This window comes from Crinia signifera, chromosome 4, assembly GCF_055691185.1.
Source record: "Crinia signifera chromosome 4, ASM5569118v1, whole genome shotgun sequence".
Lineage (NCBI taxonomy): Eukaryota > Metazoa > Chordata > Amphibia > Anura > Myobatrachidae > Crinia > Crinia signifera.
In genome coordinates, this window is record NC_139220.1 from 156363089 (window position 1) to 156380289 (window position 17201).

Consider the following 17201-nt stretch of genomic DNA (forward strand, 5'->3'; position numbering starts at 1 on the left):
TCTATACAATAATGGACGGAACTATGTACTAAACATGCTCTCCAACAGCGTAACATCATAGACTGCGGACGTGTATCTACACATGTTGGACTGTGTGCTAGAACGAGTGTTCAAAATATGTCCTTTAACTGTATGTCATTCTTCTTATATCACGTAGGTGTATTCGGCCGGCAAATGATGACGCCCAGGGGACGCCGCGCCTATCTCCATGGAGATGCGGCGAGTCAGAGCAGGGCGACGGGAGGAGGGCGGATGCTGTGCTGACGCAGCCTCCCTGAGCCCGCCCTTCCCGGAAGGCGATCGGAGCCGCCGAGGGGTGGAGGATTTCTCTCCATATTCACTATTTAAGGTAAGCACCTTAGGGTGTTCTTTTGTATCTCTTTCCTCCTTGAAAACGGGGCGCACGGGACCCCGAAACGTCGGCACTGAGATGCTTGATGTCACTGAGTAAAATTTTCTACTACTAACCTTGCTGAGTTGTCTCCGTTATTGTGCTGCAGCACACCCCACCTGTCTACTATCCGTCACTACGCTGCAAGCACCGGAGCATTCAAAACCCTGAAGCAGGAGTGCCGGACCACTGCCGCAATATATATATATATATATATATATATATATATATATATATATATATACACATATACACACACACACACTTATTGCAAGAATATAAGGTGTAATAATTGGGCATGACCAGGCTAGTGGAGATCTGGAGGGCAATCAATATATATTTTTTAATATTCACAAAAAGGCTGCTATCATTTTCCATATCATTTCCAATTTGTTTGCCACTTTCCACCAAAAAACAAGAGTGCAAAATATTTACTCATGTTTTTTTTATTAGAGTGATCCAATCAGATAAACCAACATTGGTGGGAAATGGCAAAAAAAAAAATACTGATTTATTTTACAGGGGTAGACCTTCATTCTGCAATATGGAAAATGAGAATAGCCTTTTAGTGAATTGTAAAATAAAATATTGCTAAAAGACCCATTTCACTTCAAAACCACACAGGTTTAGTGAAACTTCCACAGAGCAATTTTGCTGAATTAGATAGCCTGAAATGAGCCTTTTACCTGTGTGTGCGCTCAGATTGCCTTTTCCCACATTTTCAATTGGTCTATAATTGTAAAAACTATCTACCTCTCCCCAGAAAACCCCCCACCCCAAAAATGAAAATGCCCCTCCCATAATGACCACCTCCTCAAGCATCCTTAATAACTAATCTCATCTGAGGTGGTGCTGGCCAATTTGGGAGGAACACTTTTCCCACGATCCTGCTCCCAAGGCGTACTCTCTTCTGCACAGACAGTGGTGTGGTGGTACAGGATAGTTGCCCCAAAGTACCCTCAGCGCCTCCAAGCCACCGTGGGGTCTGCAGGGACTGTTGCTACACCCCTGGGCACAATCACTTTAAAATAGGCTTCAGAATGCTCCAAATGTAACAATACCTGCTCATGGATAGCTCTTCTATTTGATGCCTGCACCAAGACTTTGTAACCAAGGTTGGTAAGTTCTTTGACATGTTTTGGTGCAAGAGGAGCTCTTCTCTCCCAGGCATTGATGTCCTCCCTTCTTATTGCCAATACAGCCTTATGATGATGTCGTATCAAACAGTGAAACCCAGCATTATATCTCCTGCACTTCACGACTTTCCACATGGCGACACCTAAAAATGACAAAACCGTTCATGAAAAAATACAAAATAAAATGGAGTATTAATAACACCAACTAATAAATGGAATGTGGCCAACATGTCCTATATTCATTTAGCCATTATATGACACTGTACATGCTGCTGTGGCCAGCTAGCAATTAAAAAAAACACATACCTTCACAGGGTAGGAACAGGAAAAGGTTTCCTTCTCTGAAGGAATGCAGTTTACATGGACATACACTGAAATATCTTGCAGCGTATGACATATATTGGATGGTCTTAGCTGGTCACAGAATAAATGTATATATGTAGTCTGACCGTATATGCTTTAAGTGATGGGGATTGACAAATTGGGGATTTTGCAACATGCAGAACTTCCCTGATCACTTGGATTGGATTACCATTCATTATTAAATGCTGATACAGGTTGTTGGAGAAATGCACCTCAAAGCTATGAAATGAAAATAGATATGAAATAAAATAGATACAGTATATAGACAGAGAGACACTAATATATATATTTCCTTCTTCAAACTTTCGTTCAATGTGGCAGAGGTATAAGAAGTGGCACTCACAAGACTTCTTAGCAATCATAAACGGATAGTTTATTCCGACATGTTTCTCGTCTTCAGGGAACATCATAACAATGAACTCGTACATATATAGGACACAAAACACTTGCCTCAACTGGGTCAGGTCGATTCCACCTGTGTTAAGTGTGCACATCACTGGACACCTAATCACAGGAGAAAAAGGTGCTTCCAGGGTGTTTAGTGCAGCCGCACAAACACATACAAAGAATATTTTAGAATTAGTTTAGTATGTAGATTGGCTACTGAATGGCCACCTAGGGCGCAATGTCATGCCACTGGCTGGTCACTTGTCCCTGCATGTATGGTCATCCTAACAGAAAATCGGTGGTTAGCCATTATTTCACGAAAAGTGGTTTCCATTTTACCCACATATAAATAACAGCCCACGTCCTTTTTTTGGGACTGTCCCGCATTCGTACCCAGGGCCGGCAGTTGGAAGTCCACTCTGCAACCCTCTGCTCTGCTTAGCGGGCAGCAGGAAATAGACTATGTGCAAGAGAGGGACAGGGTGCTCGGCCAGCAGCTCTCACAGTACTGGCTATGCCCCTCAAAAGCAGTGAAGACGGGGCATGGCCTCGCTGGGACGCTGCATGCATAGGCAACACCCCCTAATTCCAGATGCACTTTTGTCCTTGGTTCTGGCTGCTCAATGTTTGAGAGGTATGTATTCAGAATATTACTATTTTTTTTACCATTTACTTTATTTTCATTTGAAGTGGGGAGATGAAGTTGCAGAAAGATATTCAGGATTTGGACACAGATCCGTCCCAGGAGCTACCCGGAATTTGCAAGGTAAAGCTCCCCTCAGTGACCCAGCAATAAGCCTGGTTGCTGACGTCAGACAGGGGCAGGGCATCATAGAGGGTGAGGGGAGAAGGCAGTGCTTGAACCTGAAGCTCCTCCTCCCTATTGTGTTAACAGATCCCAGGTTACTAATTTACACTGCCCAGCAAACTGGGTCCAACTGGCATAAAACCCTTCTAACCCTGGTCGAAAAGCCATGTTGCTAGACCCAGGTTTTCAAAATGATGCTTTCACACTGCACAGAGACCCAGATTATTTGTGTGGTGTAAAAGGGGTAGAAGATGCTAGCCAGTGTAAAAAGGTCTGGTACAAGCATGCTGAACAATGCATTGTTGTGCAATTTGCAGGTGCCAATCTATCAAAAAGAATTTCAAATTACACATCCCTTTGTCAGAATTAAATGCAGGACACTAGTCTTGAGCATGCGTTGGAGGGCTGGCACAGAAAGATGGCACCAAAAAAAAAAAGTGGGAGGATGGATCTAAAAAGTTAGCTCCACCCTTCCTTCACTCCATATAACTTATCCTACCCTAATCAACCCATATGGAGAAATAACAAACAGTTATGTAATCCAGAAATAAACCAAACCCAGAACAATTATCACCCGAGAGGGAATGCAGTGTTTCCCAGATGGCTTTAATAAGGGATTATTTCCAAGTAGAGATGAGCGGGTTGGGATCAGCTGAATAAGAAATAGGCAATATGAAGATAATTATATGCTTGTATTGCTTGAGTAAAAAGATATCAAGGCATATTTAAGATATAAGGGGGTACTTCTTAAAATAATACTAACTTATTTGGAGTATCTTGGAAATAAATACCTATAGAAAGATTCAGTTACTGCCACACAGAAAGTGAAAAAAACTGTAGATATACTGTGTAACAAATTAAAGGGATATAAATCACAGTAAAACAAATAAGGTGGCAACTGTAACAATTCATGTGAATACACTCCAATAAGATCATAACTAACAAAACACCAGGACACCGTTGACATAAAAAAAAAAAAAAAAAACACACAATTGTTTGCTTTATGTACAAAATAAAGAGAATTCACACATGTGAGTTTAACGAATACCTAATAAAAAAACATTGTAACTTTATGATACTTTAATTTATCTCTGTGCACCAGAAAAAAAAGACATTCTTCTCTATCCCTTTTTGCTTGTATATTTTTTGTCTTTGGCTGCACCCCCACTGAGAAATACAGATTTGCACTGTCTCGACTGGGGCTAAAATCGGTGCTGTAGCACTAAGCCTGTGGGGATAATAATCCCCCTCCCCTTTTCCCACAAGTTGATAGTAGCTATTCCCTGGCTGCTCAGTAGTTCCTCAGGGAGAAATACTGTGGAAATGTACTATTCTGTAGCACTACTAGGGAAGCTTCTCTATATGGGACTGCTGTTGGGGATAAGGGGCTCTCTGAAAAAAAATAAAGTTTTTTAATTTTACTGCAGGGCTGCCCGGTTACAGTCCAGCTGTGCTGCCCGGTTACAGTCCAGCTGTGCTGCCCAGTGTCCCGTCTCAGTCCAGGGGTGCCTGCATGTGTCCCATATCAGTCCAGGGGTGCCCGCATGTGTCCCATATCATAATTCCAGGTGTGCTGCCCTTTATTTTAATTAAAAGGTTTTCTTTTTTTTTACTGCAGGAATGTTGCCATGTCTGCCGTATAATTCCATGTCAGCCACCATGTGTGCCGTATCAGGACAGGGGTGCACGCATGTGTGACGCATATTTTCTGGTGTGAGCCAAGTGTGTCATATAATTCATGTATGCTGTATAATTCATGGGGTGCTGCTAAGTGTGCAGTATCAGTCCAGGGGTGCCCCCATCTGCCCCGAGCAGTCCAGGGGTTCAGTATCATTCCAGGGGTGAGCCAAGTGTGCCGTATAACTCATGGGGTGCTGCCCTTTTTATATTAAAAGAATAAAAAAGTTTTTGTTTTTACTGCAGGAGTGTCACCATGTGTGGCGTATAATTCCATGTGTGCTTTATCAGTCATGGGGTTCCACCATCTGTGCCGTATAATTCCATGTGTGCTGTATAAGGTCAGGGGTGCCACTATCTGTGCCGTATAATTCCTGGGGTGAGCCAAGTCTGCCGCATAATTTATGGGGTGAGCTAAGTCTACCGTATAATTCATGGGGTGCTGCCAAGTATGCTGTATTAATCCAGGGGTGATGGGAAGTGTGCCGTATCAGTTCATGGGTGATGTGAAGTGTGCCGTATTAGTCCAGGAATGATGCCAAGTGTGCCGTATCAATGCAGTGTTTGTCCCGCCCACATGTGTGGCTTATCATAGTCATCCAGCTACCTTGGTGCAACCTTTTGGCCGAAAAACAATATTGTGAGGTATGAGGTGTTCAGAATAGACTGCAAATGAGTGGAAATGAATGTTATTGAAGTTAGCGTAGGAGCAAAAAAAAAAAAATTGTGCGGTTTTTAGGCTTTTTAAAAAAATAAAAAAATCAGAACCCAAAACCTTGAGGGGGTGTTTTGGCAAAACCTATTAGAACCCAAAACCTGAAGGTAATCAGAGCCCAAAACCCAAAAAGTGGCCGGTGCACATCCCTATTTCCAAGTATACAAATCCAATTTCTCCCTCACCCGATCTGGTGGACAGTCTTATATGTCTTGCGTGTTGAAGATGGTGCCCCCTTCCAAAGAAGACAACACTGCCCACACTGCCGACTCCCCCACACTATGGATTATGCCTGCATCCCCACACCAAGGACACCCTGGGCCGTTGCAAGCCTCCCCCCCGCCCCAGGCAAATCCCCCGCCCGCTGCTGGGGAGATTTCAGCGGGCAGCAGACGATACTGCACCACAGGGTGGGGGTGCGAGCAACACTAGGGCGTGCGCCCGCAACCCCCGTGTCCAGGGGGGGGGGGGGTGAGAGAGAGAGGGAAGCTACGCTTCCTTTCTCACCTGCTTCCAGTCCCCGTTGCAGGGGAAATTTCAGCGGACGACAGGCGGGGGGGGGGGTTGCGGACTATACTGCACCACAGGGTGGGGGGGGGGGGGAGAGAAGAGGGAAGCTACGCTTCCTTTCTCACCTGCTCCCAGTCCCCACGGCGCATCCTGGTTTCTCTATGGTATGGGTAATGCAAATGCCTAGACCTGCCTAGTGGTGGAGCCAGCCCTGAGGACACCACTGGTACTACAAACTCCCCCCCATTACACATCCGCTCGCGCAGAGAAAAAAAAAAAAAAAAGATAAAAATCATTAAATGGTCACTCACAATTGAATGATTTCCCCTTCCCATCGCAGATAAAAGCAAATTTATACTTACTTTTATCCTGCACAGTGATGCCCGAATTTCCGACGGGCCTGCCCAGTGTTTCTATGGTGCTCACATCTTTTTTGTGGGCAAACCTGTGAAACGGTGGGTGGGCCTGTCAAAACGCCCCCCCTGCCTGCCACTCAGGCAGCGAGCGACCCGACGGAAAAAAAAATGCTGCGGGGGTCTGCACATGTGTAGACCCCCACCGTTGATTTGGGGACAAATTTGGACCTATGCAAACAGGTCTCAGGCCAGCTCACTGCAGCTTTTACCAATATTGGTGAAAAGTTGAAAACAATACTGAGATTTGGTAATTGACGGGAAGTGGCCGGAAACACCCCAAGGAAAAACAAATCCAGTCACGGTAGTTTGGTAAATGCAAATGCAAAAAAAGGGCCAGGAATCAGAGCCAAATCTAAAAATCTAAATTCAGTGAAAATGATCCAGTGCACATCTCTAAAGCCAAGATAAAACTAAGAAATGCACAGGTTTGTGGAAATAAAATAGCGCAATTAATTGAGAGGGTGCTGCCTACTACAACACAAAGGAGGTACACCACCTCCTGGAGGCACTAGAAACAAACTAAATTTGTTGTAGCCAGGCGCAACTCTCTCAAAAAGACTTTGTATATACAACCATTAAATATACAGGGGTTTATTGGAATAAAAAAAAAAAAACATACAAATATTATACAAACAGAATATACTTCTGGACCTCAAAATGGGATCGTCAATTTTCATATATTCGGGGGTCAATGCATTAAATTATTTCACCATAAACCACAAGCTGGGTATGAGTCATACCCAGCTTGGAAAAGGAGACCTGTGTGTCTCCGAAACGCGTTGCTGACCCTGCAAAGGACACACTTTGATTGATTCTACACAGTGCAATTATCCATCTGTTTGCACTGCACCTGGACACTTTATTTGGACCACACTGTCATTTACTTGCACTTCATTTGGGGGGACTCATCAAGAACCAAGCCTTCTGCGGTGGTGTCGCAGAAACGTCTCTTGAAGCATAGCCCACCGCAGCACCAATTTATGGTGAGATAATTTAATGCATTGACCCCCGAATATATAAAAATTGGCGATCCCATTTTGATGTCCAGAAGTATATTATGTTTGTATAATTTTTGTATGTTTTTATTCCAATAAACCCCTGTATATTTAATGGTGGTATATACAAAGTCTTTTTGAGAGAGTTGCGCCTGGCTACAACAAATTTTGTTTGTTTCTAGATAAAACTAAGAAAATCCAGAATAATGGGACAAATTCAGACCTGATCACAGAACAAAATTTTTCTCTAAATGGGAAAAACCATGCTGCACTGCAGGTGGGACAAATGTAACATATGCAGAATTAAGGTGCATACACACTGGTTGATTTTTTTACCAATATCGTACATTTTGGCCCTTCTGTGCACTCAGGGGATGTAGTGCTTCCCCTGTAATTTTGTTTAAAATAATACACATTGCAAAAGATATGCACTTGATTTGGCCCCATCAAAAATGTTCAGATTATTTTAATAGGGTAAAAAAAAAAATGTTATTAACAGGTACAGTGACATATGATGAAAATAAAAGCAAACATAATAAAATCATATAAAAACACACAGTACACGTGATGCTTTTGCACAAGTGGATCAAACACTTTCAGGTAAAGATGGTTTCTCACCCTGCTGGTAAACTGCTGTGGGTTTATGCTCAAAAAGCAAAGCGGTCCGAGCCAGAATTGCTCGGCACCACTGCAGTAGCTTGAAAGGTCCAATTCCACAAAGTGCTCGTGCATCCAAAGAAGTATGTCCAAACAACGCGTTTCAGGAACTGTATCCCCTTCCTCAGGCTATATAGAGCATGCCACATTTACATTCCAATAAATATATCACATTTTTATAAATGCTTTTATTTTATACTTTTTCCATTTATCCCAAAACTAGTTGTTTTTCTTTCATGTGGCATATTGATTGTGTTCTTTCACACAAGGCATGTTCCACACCTGTGGAACCCTTTATTTCTTTCGCTGCCTGTAATCTTCTCAGGAAGGGCACTTCTAACCAAAATATTTTTCAAAGATGGCGCTTTCCTGAAGATAAAATAGTTTGGTACTTGTTTCCTAGCACGCAGTGTTCCCTCTAAGCAGTGCGCGCACACAACTCGACGAGCGTGGGCACAGACATTACAACAGAGCGCACAAAGCAGCAGTGGGTCCTTTTTGCAGTTGTGGACTCAATTAATGTGTGTTTCGCCCATTAACTACATTGTGGGCTGTGTTTTAAATGTTTAATACCATTTTGAAGTAAAGTTAACACAAATGCTGAACGTCATTTTCCAGTTATATACGTGACGCACAAAAATTAAAATTTCCTTCCAAAGTTGCAAACAAAATCTTTTGCCGCACACAGCCTTCGTAAAATTAGAGGGAACATTGCTAGCACGGCGCCCATCGAATCGCATACCATAAGGCATACGATGGTATGCAATGTGATGTGATGTTATACAATTTTAAATTGTATACCATCGAATTGTATGCCATTGTATGGCATATACAATGGTATACGATTTTAAATTATAAGCACTCTAATGGGTTTTCAATGTTAAATGTGCCCCCTATAAGATAAATAATTGTATAAGCACCGTAATAGGTGCTTACAATGTTAAAACCCGAAGCGTGGCGAGCGCAGCAAGCCCGCGAGGGGCGGCAGTACGCATCCTCCGACCTTTTCATACCGCCACTATCCACCTCGGCGTGGAGTTGATTTTGTATAGTGTGGCAAGTGCAGCGAGCCACTGAGCCTGAAGCGTGGCGAGCCCCGCGAGGGGACGCGGAATACATGTGAAGCAATGCGCGTCCGCTCGCCACGCTTCGGGCTCGGTGGCTCGCCACACTATATAAAATCAACTCCACGCCGACGTGGATAGTGGGGGTATGAAAAGGTCGGAGGACGCGCACCGCTGTACTCGCCATGCTTCAGGTTGGCGTTGATAGTAGCGGTGGCGTGGGGGTGCATTTAACATTGTAAGCACCTATTAAGGTGCTTATACAATTAAAAATCATATAGGGGGACCATTTAACATTGAAAAAACCCATTAGGGTGCTTCTACAATTTAAAATTGCATCGCATTGCATTGTATGCCATATACAATAGTATACAATTTTAAATTGATACAATACATTATTGTGCTGAATTAAAGCTCCCATCAAATCCCATTCTGTCCAAAGTGTTAGAGTACACTGGCACAAGCAGATCCATGACTGCAAAACATGCTGGCACTTCTAGAACTGAAAGCAGCTATGGCACCTGTAAAATAAAAAATAAATAGGTAATATCTATATGTACAGCTGCCAAAAGTAAAAATATAAAAGAAGGTGGTGGTCAACTCTTCTACCTATGCTGACCTGCTCACATCTTGTGTTTATGGCAAGCTCTACATAAGTACCAAAAGATATTTTTATTCAGAACGCATTGTCCACTTGCAATTAAACACCACAAAATAGATGCCTGACTGAGCAACCACCTTTTCTATTATGCATATCCTTCTGTGGGGGAAACGGTCATCTGTCAGACCAGACTTAGGTCGACAGTCATTAGGTCGACCCCGGAAGGTCGACTGTCCCCAAGGTCGACAGGGTTAAAGGTCGACATGGCTCAAGGTCGACATGACTTAAGGTCGACATGGTTTTAGGTCGACAGTCATTAGGTCGACAGTCATTAGGTCGACAGTCATTAGGTCGACAGTCATTAGGTCGACAGTCATTAGGTCGACATGAGTTTTTAACTGTTTTTTTAGCCGACATGTGCCGACAGATGGCATTTCATGCCCTACCATCCACTGGGGCGTGGTGGGAGAATAAAATAGTGTGCCCGAAGCATTGCGAGCGATGCGAGGGGCTGCGGTTCGACTCCAACTGTGTCCATGTCGACTGTGTCGACATTCGGGTCAAAAAAACAGTGAACAACTCATGTTGACCTAATGACTGTCGACCTAAAACCATGTCGACCTTGGCGCCTGTCGACCTTAAGTCATGTCGACCTGGAGCCATGTCGACCTTGGGGACAGTCGACCTAATGACTGTAGACCTAAGTCTGTTCTGACAGATGTACCGCTTCCTTCTGTGGCTATTCCCTGTAAAATAGAAATATAGGAGTATGAGAGAATAAAGACGGGTGGGGGGGGAATAAGTGGACTTATTTAACTAAGAATATACGGGGAAAAATACACACATAGCCAACTATTGGAGAAGAGCACTAGCCAGGCAGCACCGGCAATGGAGACAAAGCGGCAGAGGCAGCTGGGCCATCTGCAGCAGCTCCAGAACCCATGGGGAGCACCAGCAGATGGTGAGGGTGACTAGGTGGATACAGCAGGCAGCAGACCAGAGACCTAGACCCTGAAATGCAGCGGTGCCCTGAGCCACAAAGCCACTTGTCCACCAGCCCAGATCCTGAGGCACACCTATGCCAGCATCCTGTCCATCAGGCTCAAGACCAACTATTTTTGTGCCGATTGCTGTGGATTCTGCCACTGGTGTCTCCCAGCACCACCTCTGCACAAAGTAGTAAGAGGTGCTGCATCCCCCGTATTCTGTGTACCAGTGGCACAGCACAGGTGCTCTCATGTCACCCTCTCACTGGGCTGGTATCTAGCAGCAGTAAGCAGAGACATAACAATGCTGGCTAGTTGGAATCCATTCTGTGCATGCATGACCTTGCATTACTAGGTCACATGTACACTCATGCTTCTAAACAAGGATGTAGACATTCAAAGGAAACAAATCTAAAAAATATTTTAATGTTTGCAATTCATATTTGAGTTATTTATTTTAGAATTTATTGTTGTTGGTTTGAAAGATCCAGTGCTCAACATAGGGGGAAAACGTCATAAACAAAAGCAAGCCCATACAATTTAGCAGTTACTAAACCACACAAATATGTGCTACTTTATGACGTTCTATATGCTACCGTCACCGAAGTGTCTCACTACAGAAAGAAAATAAATCATTTCAGAGACTCCAGCAGGATACACATTGGCAATAGATCGTCCTATATCTCATTCCGACATGAAGCAGAACGATATATTGGCTATTTCGTCAAGTGTGAATGTTCCTCCACAGTCATCAGCGTCTTTTAGTCGGCCCTGCTGCAGAGTCCATCAGAAGACATCACTAGCAATGCCATGATGCTAAACACAGAATGGCATCTCCTGCCGATCCATTGCCCCCATGCACCTGCAAGTGTGTATGTACTTGCCAATGCGGGGTCCTGTCACTAGCTAGGTCAGCCAGGTACACATGGCTCCTTGGTGTACCTGGTTTAACATTCAAATGCCATCTTGTATGTCTGGTTGCTCTGCCCAGGTCACCAAAACAAAATAAATAATCTCTTCAGCAAGAGTGTAACTAGAACTTTTTGCGCCATATAGCAAAATCTTAAAAGGGTCCCCTCCCCACCCATTGTCGATACAATGCCCCTTAGTGGAACAAAAAAACAAGTAAGGGGGGTGAGACAAAGAGGGTGTCGGGGAAAGAGACAAAAGAAAGAGAGGAAGTCAGAGAAAGGAGGAGGAGCATCAGAGAAAGGGAGGGGTGCAAATCAGAGAAAGAGGGGAGCAAAAGAGTGTTAGTGAGAGAGAACAAGAGAGGGGGTTCTGGTGTTCCAGAAAAGTAAAAAAACACCAAGATCGATACTAGCAAAACTCTAATTTGGTGGACACTTATTGTAGCACTGGACGAGTCTTCACAATATCCTATATAAAAGTCTGGAGGTGGAGAGGGAGCAAGCGAGAGAGTGAGAGGCTAGGAGCAAAGAGAAGGAGGGGAGTTAGGGTTAGGGTGGGATGTTCTAACATCCGCAGCCCTCTATTGCTCCCCTTCTCCGGCCACCGCATTCTTAATGATCGCATATGCGATCATTAATTCAAGGGACAACTCTTGCGATGAGATGTCCCTTGCAATGCGGTGCCGGTGCTGGACTTCCGGGTCTGAGACCCGGGAGTCCATCTGCGCATGTGTAGAGCATGGCACCGGCCGCAGGGCATGCTGGGAGGGATCCGTCACTGATCCCTCACACAGCGCTGTGGTAAAAAGCCCATAGGCTTCTGCAGGGAATCACCAACTTTTGCCGGCGATTCCCTCCGCAGCAGTGACACTGTGGAGGGGGGACAGAGCATACAGAAATGCGGTAAAAACCATAACAGGGTTTTTACCGCATTTCTGCTTTAGAAAATCTCCCCCTTAGTCATTATCAGGGGTGGATTTGGCAGTCCTGAAAATGAAATGACTGCAAGCAGCACTAATGGGAGACAGGATCCATTCTCACAGGGTTTTAATTCTGAATTGCATGCAGTTGCAGCCTTCCTTGTATCTTCTGCAACTTTATGCGAACACCTCTACAATGCCCTTCCCTGGTTTACATCTGTCCATCAAAATATGTAAGGACTGAGATGCCCACTTCCAGAAACTGCAATCATGCTTTGTGGCTCTTTAAACATTGCCATGGTCGCACCATTGAAATTTTTCCCATAACTACAGGTGCAGATCATCCCTCTGAGTACACTCCAATGTTCGAAGTTCAATGTCTCTATAAGCAAATACTGTCAGCAAACGTACAATTGCAACTATAAAGGAGCGTACACATATACGATATCTAGTGTGTATGCACTATATGATTATCAATGTGTGTTAACTACCAGTATGTCCTCTGTTGTCTTAACATATTCTCAAATTTTGACTATAGTGTTAATGACTACATGTTCTGGGCGGGGAGGGACACAAACGTAGTGTCCTCGCCAGCGGCGCTCAAAATAAACTATAAACTGTACATCCCGGATATGCAATGAACGTCTCTTCTCCGCCTCAACATTTCGTTTATAGAGTTGGGATAGATCAAAACGTTTCAGTATGGGGAAGGGGGTATTGGGATTGTTAACCTGTGCACCAGTACCACATGTAGTTTGAAGTACAATAATATGATATATATGATGATCCACTATTTTTATATATCAAGTGCCTCTGCACTATTAGACGCTGTGGAGGTGCTCCCCTGAGAGTAAAGGTGCCCATACACTAGTAAGATTTATCTTCAGATCTGGCCGGTTGGAACAAAAACATGGTTATGGATGAGTGACAGTTTGTCAGTTTTCCAGCATTTCCAAGCAAATGGTCAACTGTCATTTGCTCTCATCCATAACCATGTTTTTGTTCCAACCAGACAGATCTGCAGATAAATATGCGTGTGTATGGCCACCTTTATATGTGATGCAAACAGAAGAAAAGAAAAGTACTCTCTTTTTTTGGGGGCACGCTTTGATTTTAAAACTTAACGTTTAATTATAAATTCATTAAGAAAGTTAATTCAATGACATGACAGGACGAACACACATTAAACATATAAATTACTGAGAACTCTATTTTATGAGAGTTCTATGATAATTGTGAATTGGTCTTGGTCAGAAAATTTATTTACCAATCTAGAAAAGAGTTCTGATTGGGAGCTGCCAATCACACAAAAAGGAGGTACCACAGTATATGAAGTGGACCGCGAATATTTTTACTAAAAATACACCTATAATAGTTGGTTTGTAGATGCTTTATCAGGCCTATTCTCTTGCTATTATTTGGAAAGGATAAAGGCGAGAGTCCCTTCTACTAAAATAGGATTCAAAAATCAAACAGTTTTTCTTGAGAGAGTTTGTTCTATACAGCCCATAGGCCCTTATTCTGATCGGTGCGGAAATTCCCGCATGCGGACGGACCGCCGATGTTGATCGTCTGTGCATGTGCAGAGGTCACTCTGCGCATGTGCAGGCGATTTCGCCGCACGGATTCTTTATACGCCGCACAGGGGGCGTAGAGGGGCGTGAGGGGCTACTTAGCCTCATTACCCTATGCATACGCCCCGCGTTTCATGGGCGTTCCCATGCAAACGCGGGGCGTATGCATGGTAATGAGGCCGTGACGCGTGGGTACGGGGCGGGCATCTGACATCGCCGGATGTCAGCTGCCCGCCCCTATACATGATTTCACACGGACAAGTGTCCGTGTGGTCTTGTGTTGCGGGACCTGGTGGAGCGTGCGGCCCTGCATTCGATGTTCGGCGACCATCGAATGCAGGGGCTGCTCCCAAGACGGAGGAGGCGTATCCCCGTCCAATTTCATGCGGATCGCCACATATCCGCATACGGACGGCAGGTGGCGATCCGTATGGAAGGCGGGGATTCGCCTGCACGGTTGCGGCCGCATATTCTGATCGGGCCGCACCGATCAGAATAAGGGCCAATGTGAGTATATATATTGTGAGAAAAAAAGTGTAAGGCAAACTAGTGTCAGTACACCCCTGCAGTTTGTTTGTTACCACGGTGACTGCTGCTGATTGATCTAACCGGGCTGGCTCAACCAGTCCTTACAATTGAGCGGGTCTATCCGTGTGACAGTTGCAGATTTGGGTGTGAAAAAGTAAGGGTATGAAGTATCTCAATGTTAGAGTGGGTGACTCCCTGGTTGGCAATGCCCTTGCAGAGAGGTCTACCCTCCATCAATGAGGTTTCTGCCCTGAAGGTGTGCAGATTTAAGAACAGATTGGTTGCACTCTTGGGTATATGTGCACGCTGCTTTCTCCCACTTGCTTTTCAGTATTGGTGGGCGATGAGCGGTGCACTTTACCTTTGAGTGTAACTTGAAAAAGTCCCCACAGATAAGAGGAAGAAACAATGAGCAAAAAGTAGAACAGAAATTTCACTAAGTTGAAAAAATGTGTCGAGGAAAAAGAGGTTTTTTCTAAACGTCACATTTATTCTACTAATTTATATGCATATATACATCAATTTTCAGATGCATGGATTCCTTGTTGCGTGTAGATTCCAATAGGATAAATTCACATGTATACAAGTAGACCCTTCACCACATATATCAGGAAGGAGAAATACCATACATCCCTGGTGTGGGATTGGCATCTCCTTTTCTCCGTTACTAACCCCAGTATATGGTAAGTAGAATTGTAGGCTTGTTTTTTCACATGTATACCAACTCACATCAAGGGTTTAATGAGACAATTAGCATGTACATGCTAATTGTCACAATAATGCTGTGTTACACTATATACTGCATGGTCTACTATTTCCATATATAGGAGTATATATAGTATGTCACCCTTGATGTGAGTTGGTATACACTTAAACAACAAGCCTACAATTCTACCTACCATATACTGGTGGAAGTAAGGGAGAAGAGGAAGCGCCTATCCCACATCAGGGATGTATGGTATTTCTCAATTTTACACTATTTCATAATTTCTTAAATGCTGTGGCCGAGGGCACGGAGAATTCACTGAACAAGATCATGTGGTGTGTATGCATTAGATAGTTTGCCCAGGAAATCCCGACAGGGGTCAGGTAAGCGTACTCATTATGGCTACCATCCATCTGGGATTACTCCGGACAGTCCGTAATTAAGACTGAGGGGCAAATTTATTAAGCTCGGTGAAGTGAGCTTTTTTTTTTTTTTTTTTAGTCACCGGCCAATCAGCTCCTAACTGTGAAGTTACGGGCTTTGTTTGAAAAATGACAGGTAGGAGCTGATTGGCCGGTGAAAAAAAACAGTCACTTCACTGATCTTAATAAATCTGCCCGAGGGTGGTGTTCCTGGACTATACAGTGTCCCGGAATAGGCAGAATGCTGTATAATGCGGGAACACCGTCCCTCTGGACATCGGCGCCTATTCCCGGACATTTTATAGTCTAGGAATTCCACCCCTCCAGTCTTGTTTATGGAACTGTCTGAAGTGATCACAGACAGGTGATGCTAACACTAGTACTCACACTCTTTTAATGTGTTGTAATTGAATTACAAGATTGATGGCCATGTAATCTCATTTGCCAGATGTGATAAACAACCAGCCAATCAGCTCATAACTGCCATGTTACATGCTGGGTTTGAAAAATGACAGGAAGGAGCTGATTGGCTGGTTGTTTATCACTTTCCACTTTATCCCTTTTTGAAGTTCGATACATCTGGCCCTTGAAACCACGTAAAGATAATTGCCAAGGTCATAGCTTGAAATCACCTACATACAGTTTCATGGTAATTAAATGTATTTTGCATAGAGTAGCAGCAGCTGCATCAGTCACAGAGCAGTGCCTAAATAGGAGACAGGATTTATAGCCTCTACATCCCGCAGAACAGTAGCTCAATTTTATCAACTAGCTGCTCGTATGGCTCTGGATTCTGGAACCACAGAGCAGGGCGAGCATAACTAATGATTTAGCAATGCTAAGCCGCTCACAGAACACAGACACCGTCCGCAGGCCTGGAACCCTGATTTAGGGAATATAGGAACAAGGCAGAGAGGAGGCGCCAGACACCTACCTGCTGGGAGCCAGTGACAACGTTATATTGGTCGCTGCCCTTACACGACACGACCAAGAAGACGCAGACAGCTGCTGCTGCGACGACACACTCACAATTTTAAAGGAGAACAAGGGCTGTAACGTCTGCACCAATCAGAGCTTACAGTTGGACACGTCCTTCCGTCTATACCAATAACGTGAGGGGCTGGCCATTGGGTAACGCCCACCCCAATGAACTGAGTAGGACAGCGTGAGGTGTATCTCGGTCACCTGGTCTGCCCTCCATGGCCCCGCCCACTACATGTGCAGCCTGCTTACAGTGTGACGTTACGCGGCAGCTGGCGTCGCCTTCCCAGGGCAGAAGCAGCATGGGAGGATGCATTTCTTTACACAAATAAACATTATAGCATTAATACCACAAGGCTGGAGTTAACTTCGTATTCGAGCTCCAGCTTCTTAGAACATGTAACAAGTTACAAGGGTTAACGAGTCTTGGGCAACAGATTTGACACCTGAAAT

General features: G+C 44.2%; 1 protein-coding gene across 1 annotated transcript in view; it reads right to left on the minus strand.

Annotated features, from left to right (window-relative positions):
* The window catches only part of AASS (aminoadipate-semialdehyde synthase), a 75022-nt gene extending 58163 nt beyond the window's left edge, over positions 1-16859 (minus strand). The window contains exons 1-2 of the mRNA XM_083182833.1: positions 16702-16859; positions 1453-1670 (exon numbers count right to left, since the gene is read on the minus strand). Of these exons, the coding sequence (XP_083038959.1) occupies positions 1453-1662 (210 nt within the window). The 5' untranslated portion in view covers positions 1663-1670; positions 16702-16859. The remainder of the gene's footprint in view (positions 1-1452; positions 1671-16701) is intronic.
* Positions 16860-17201: the final 342 nt, after the last annotated feature.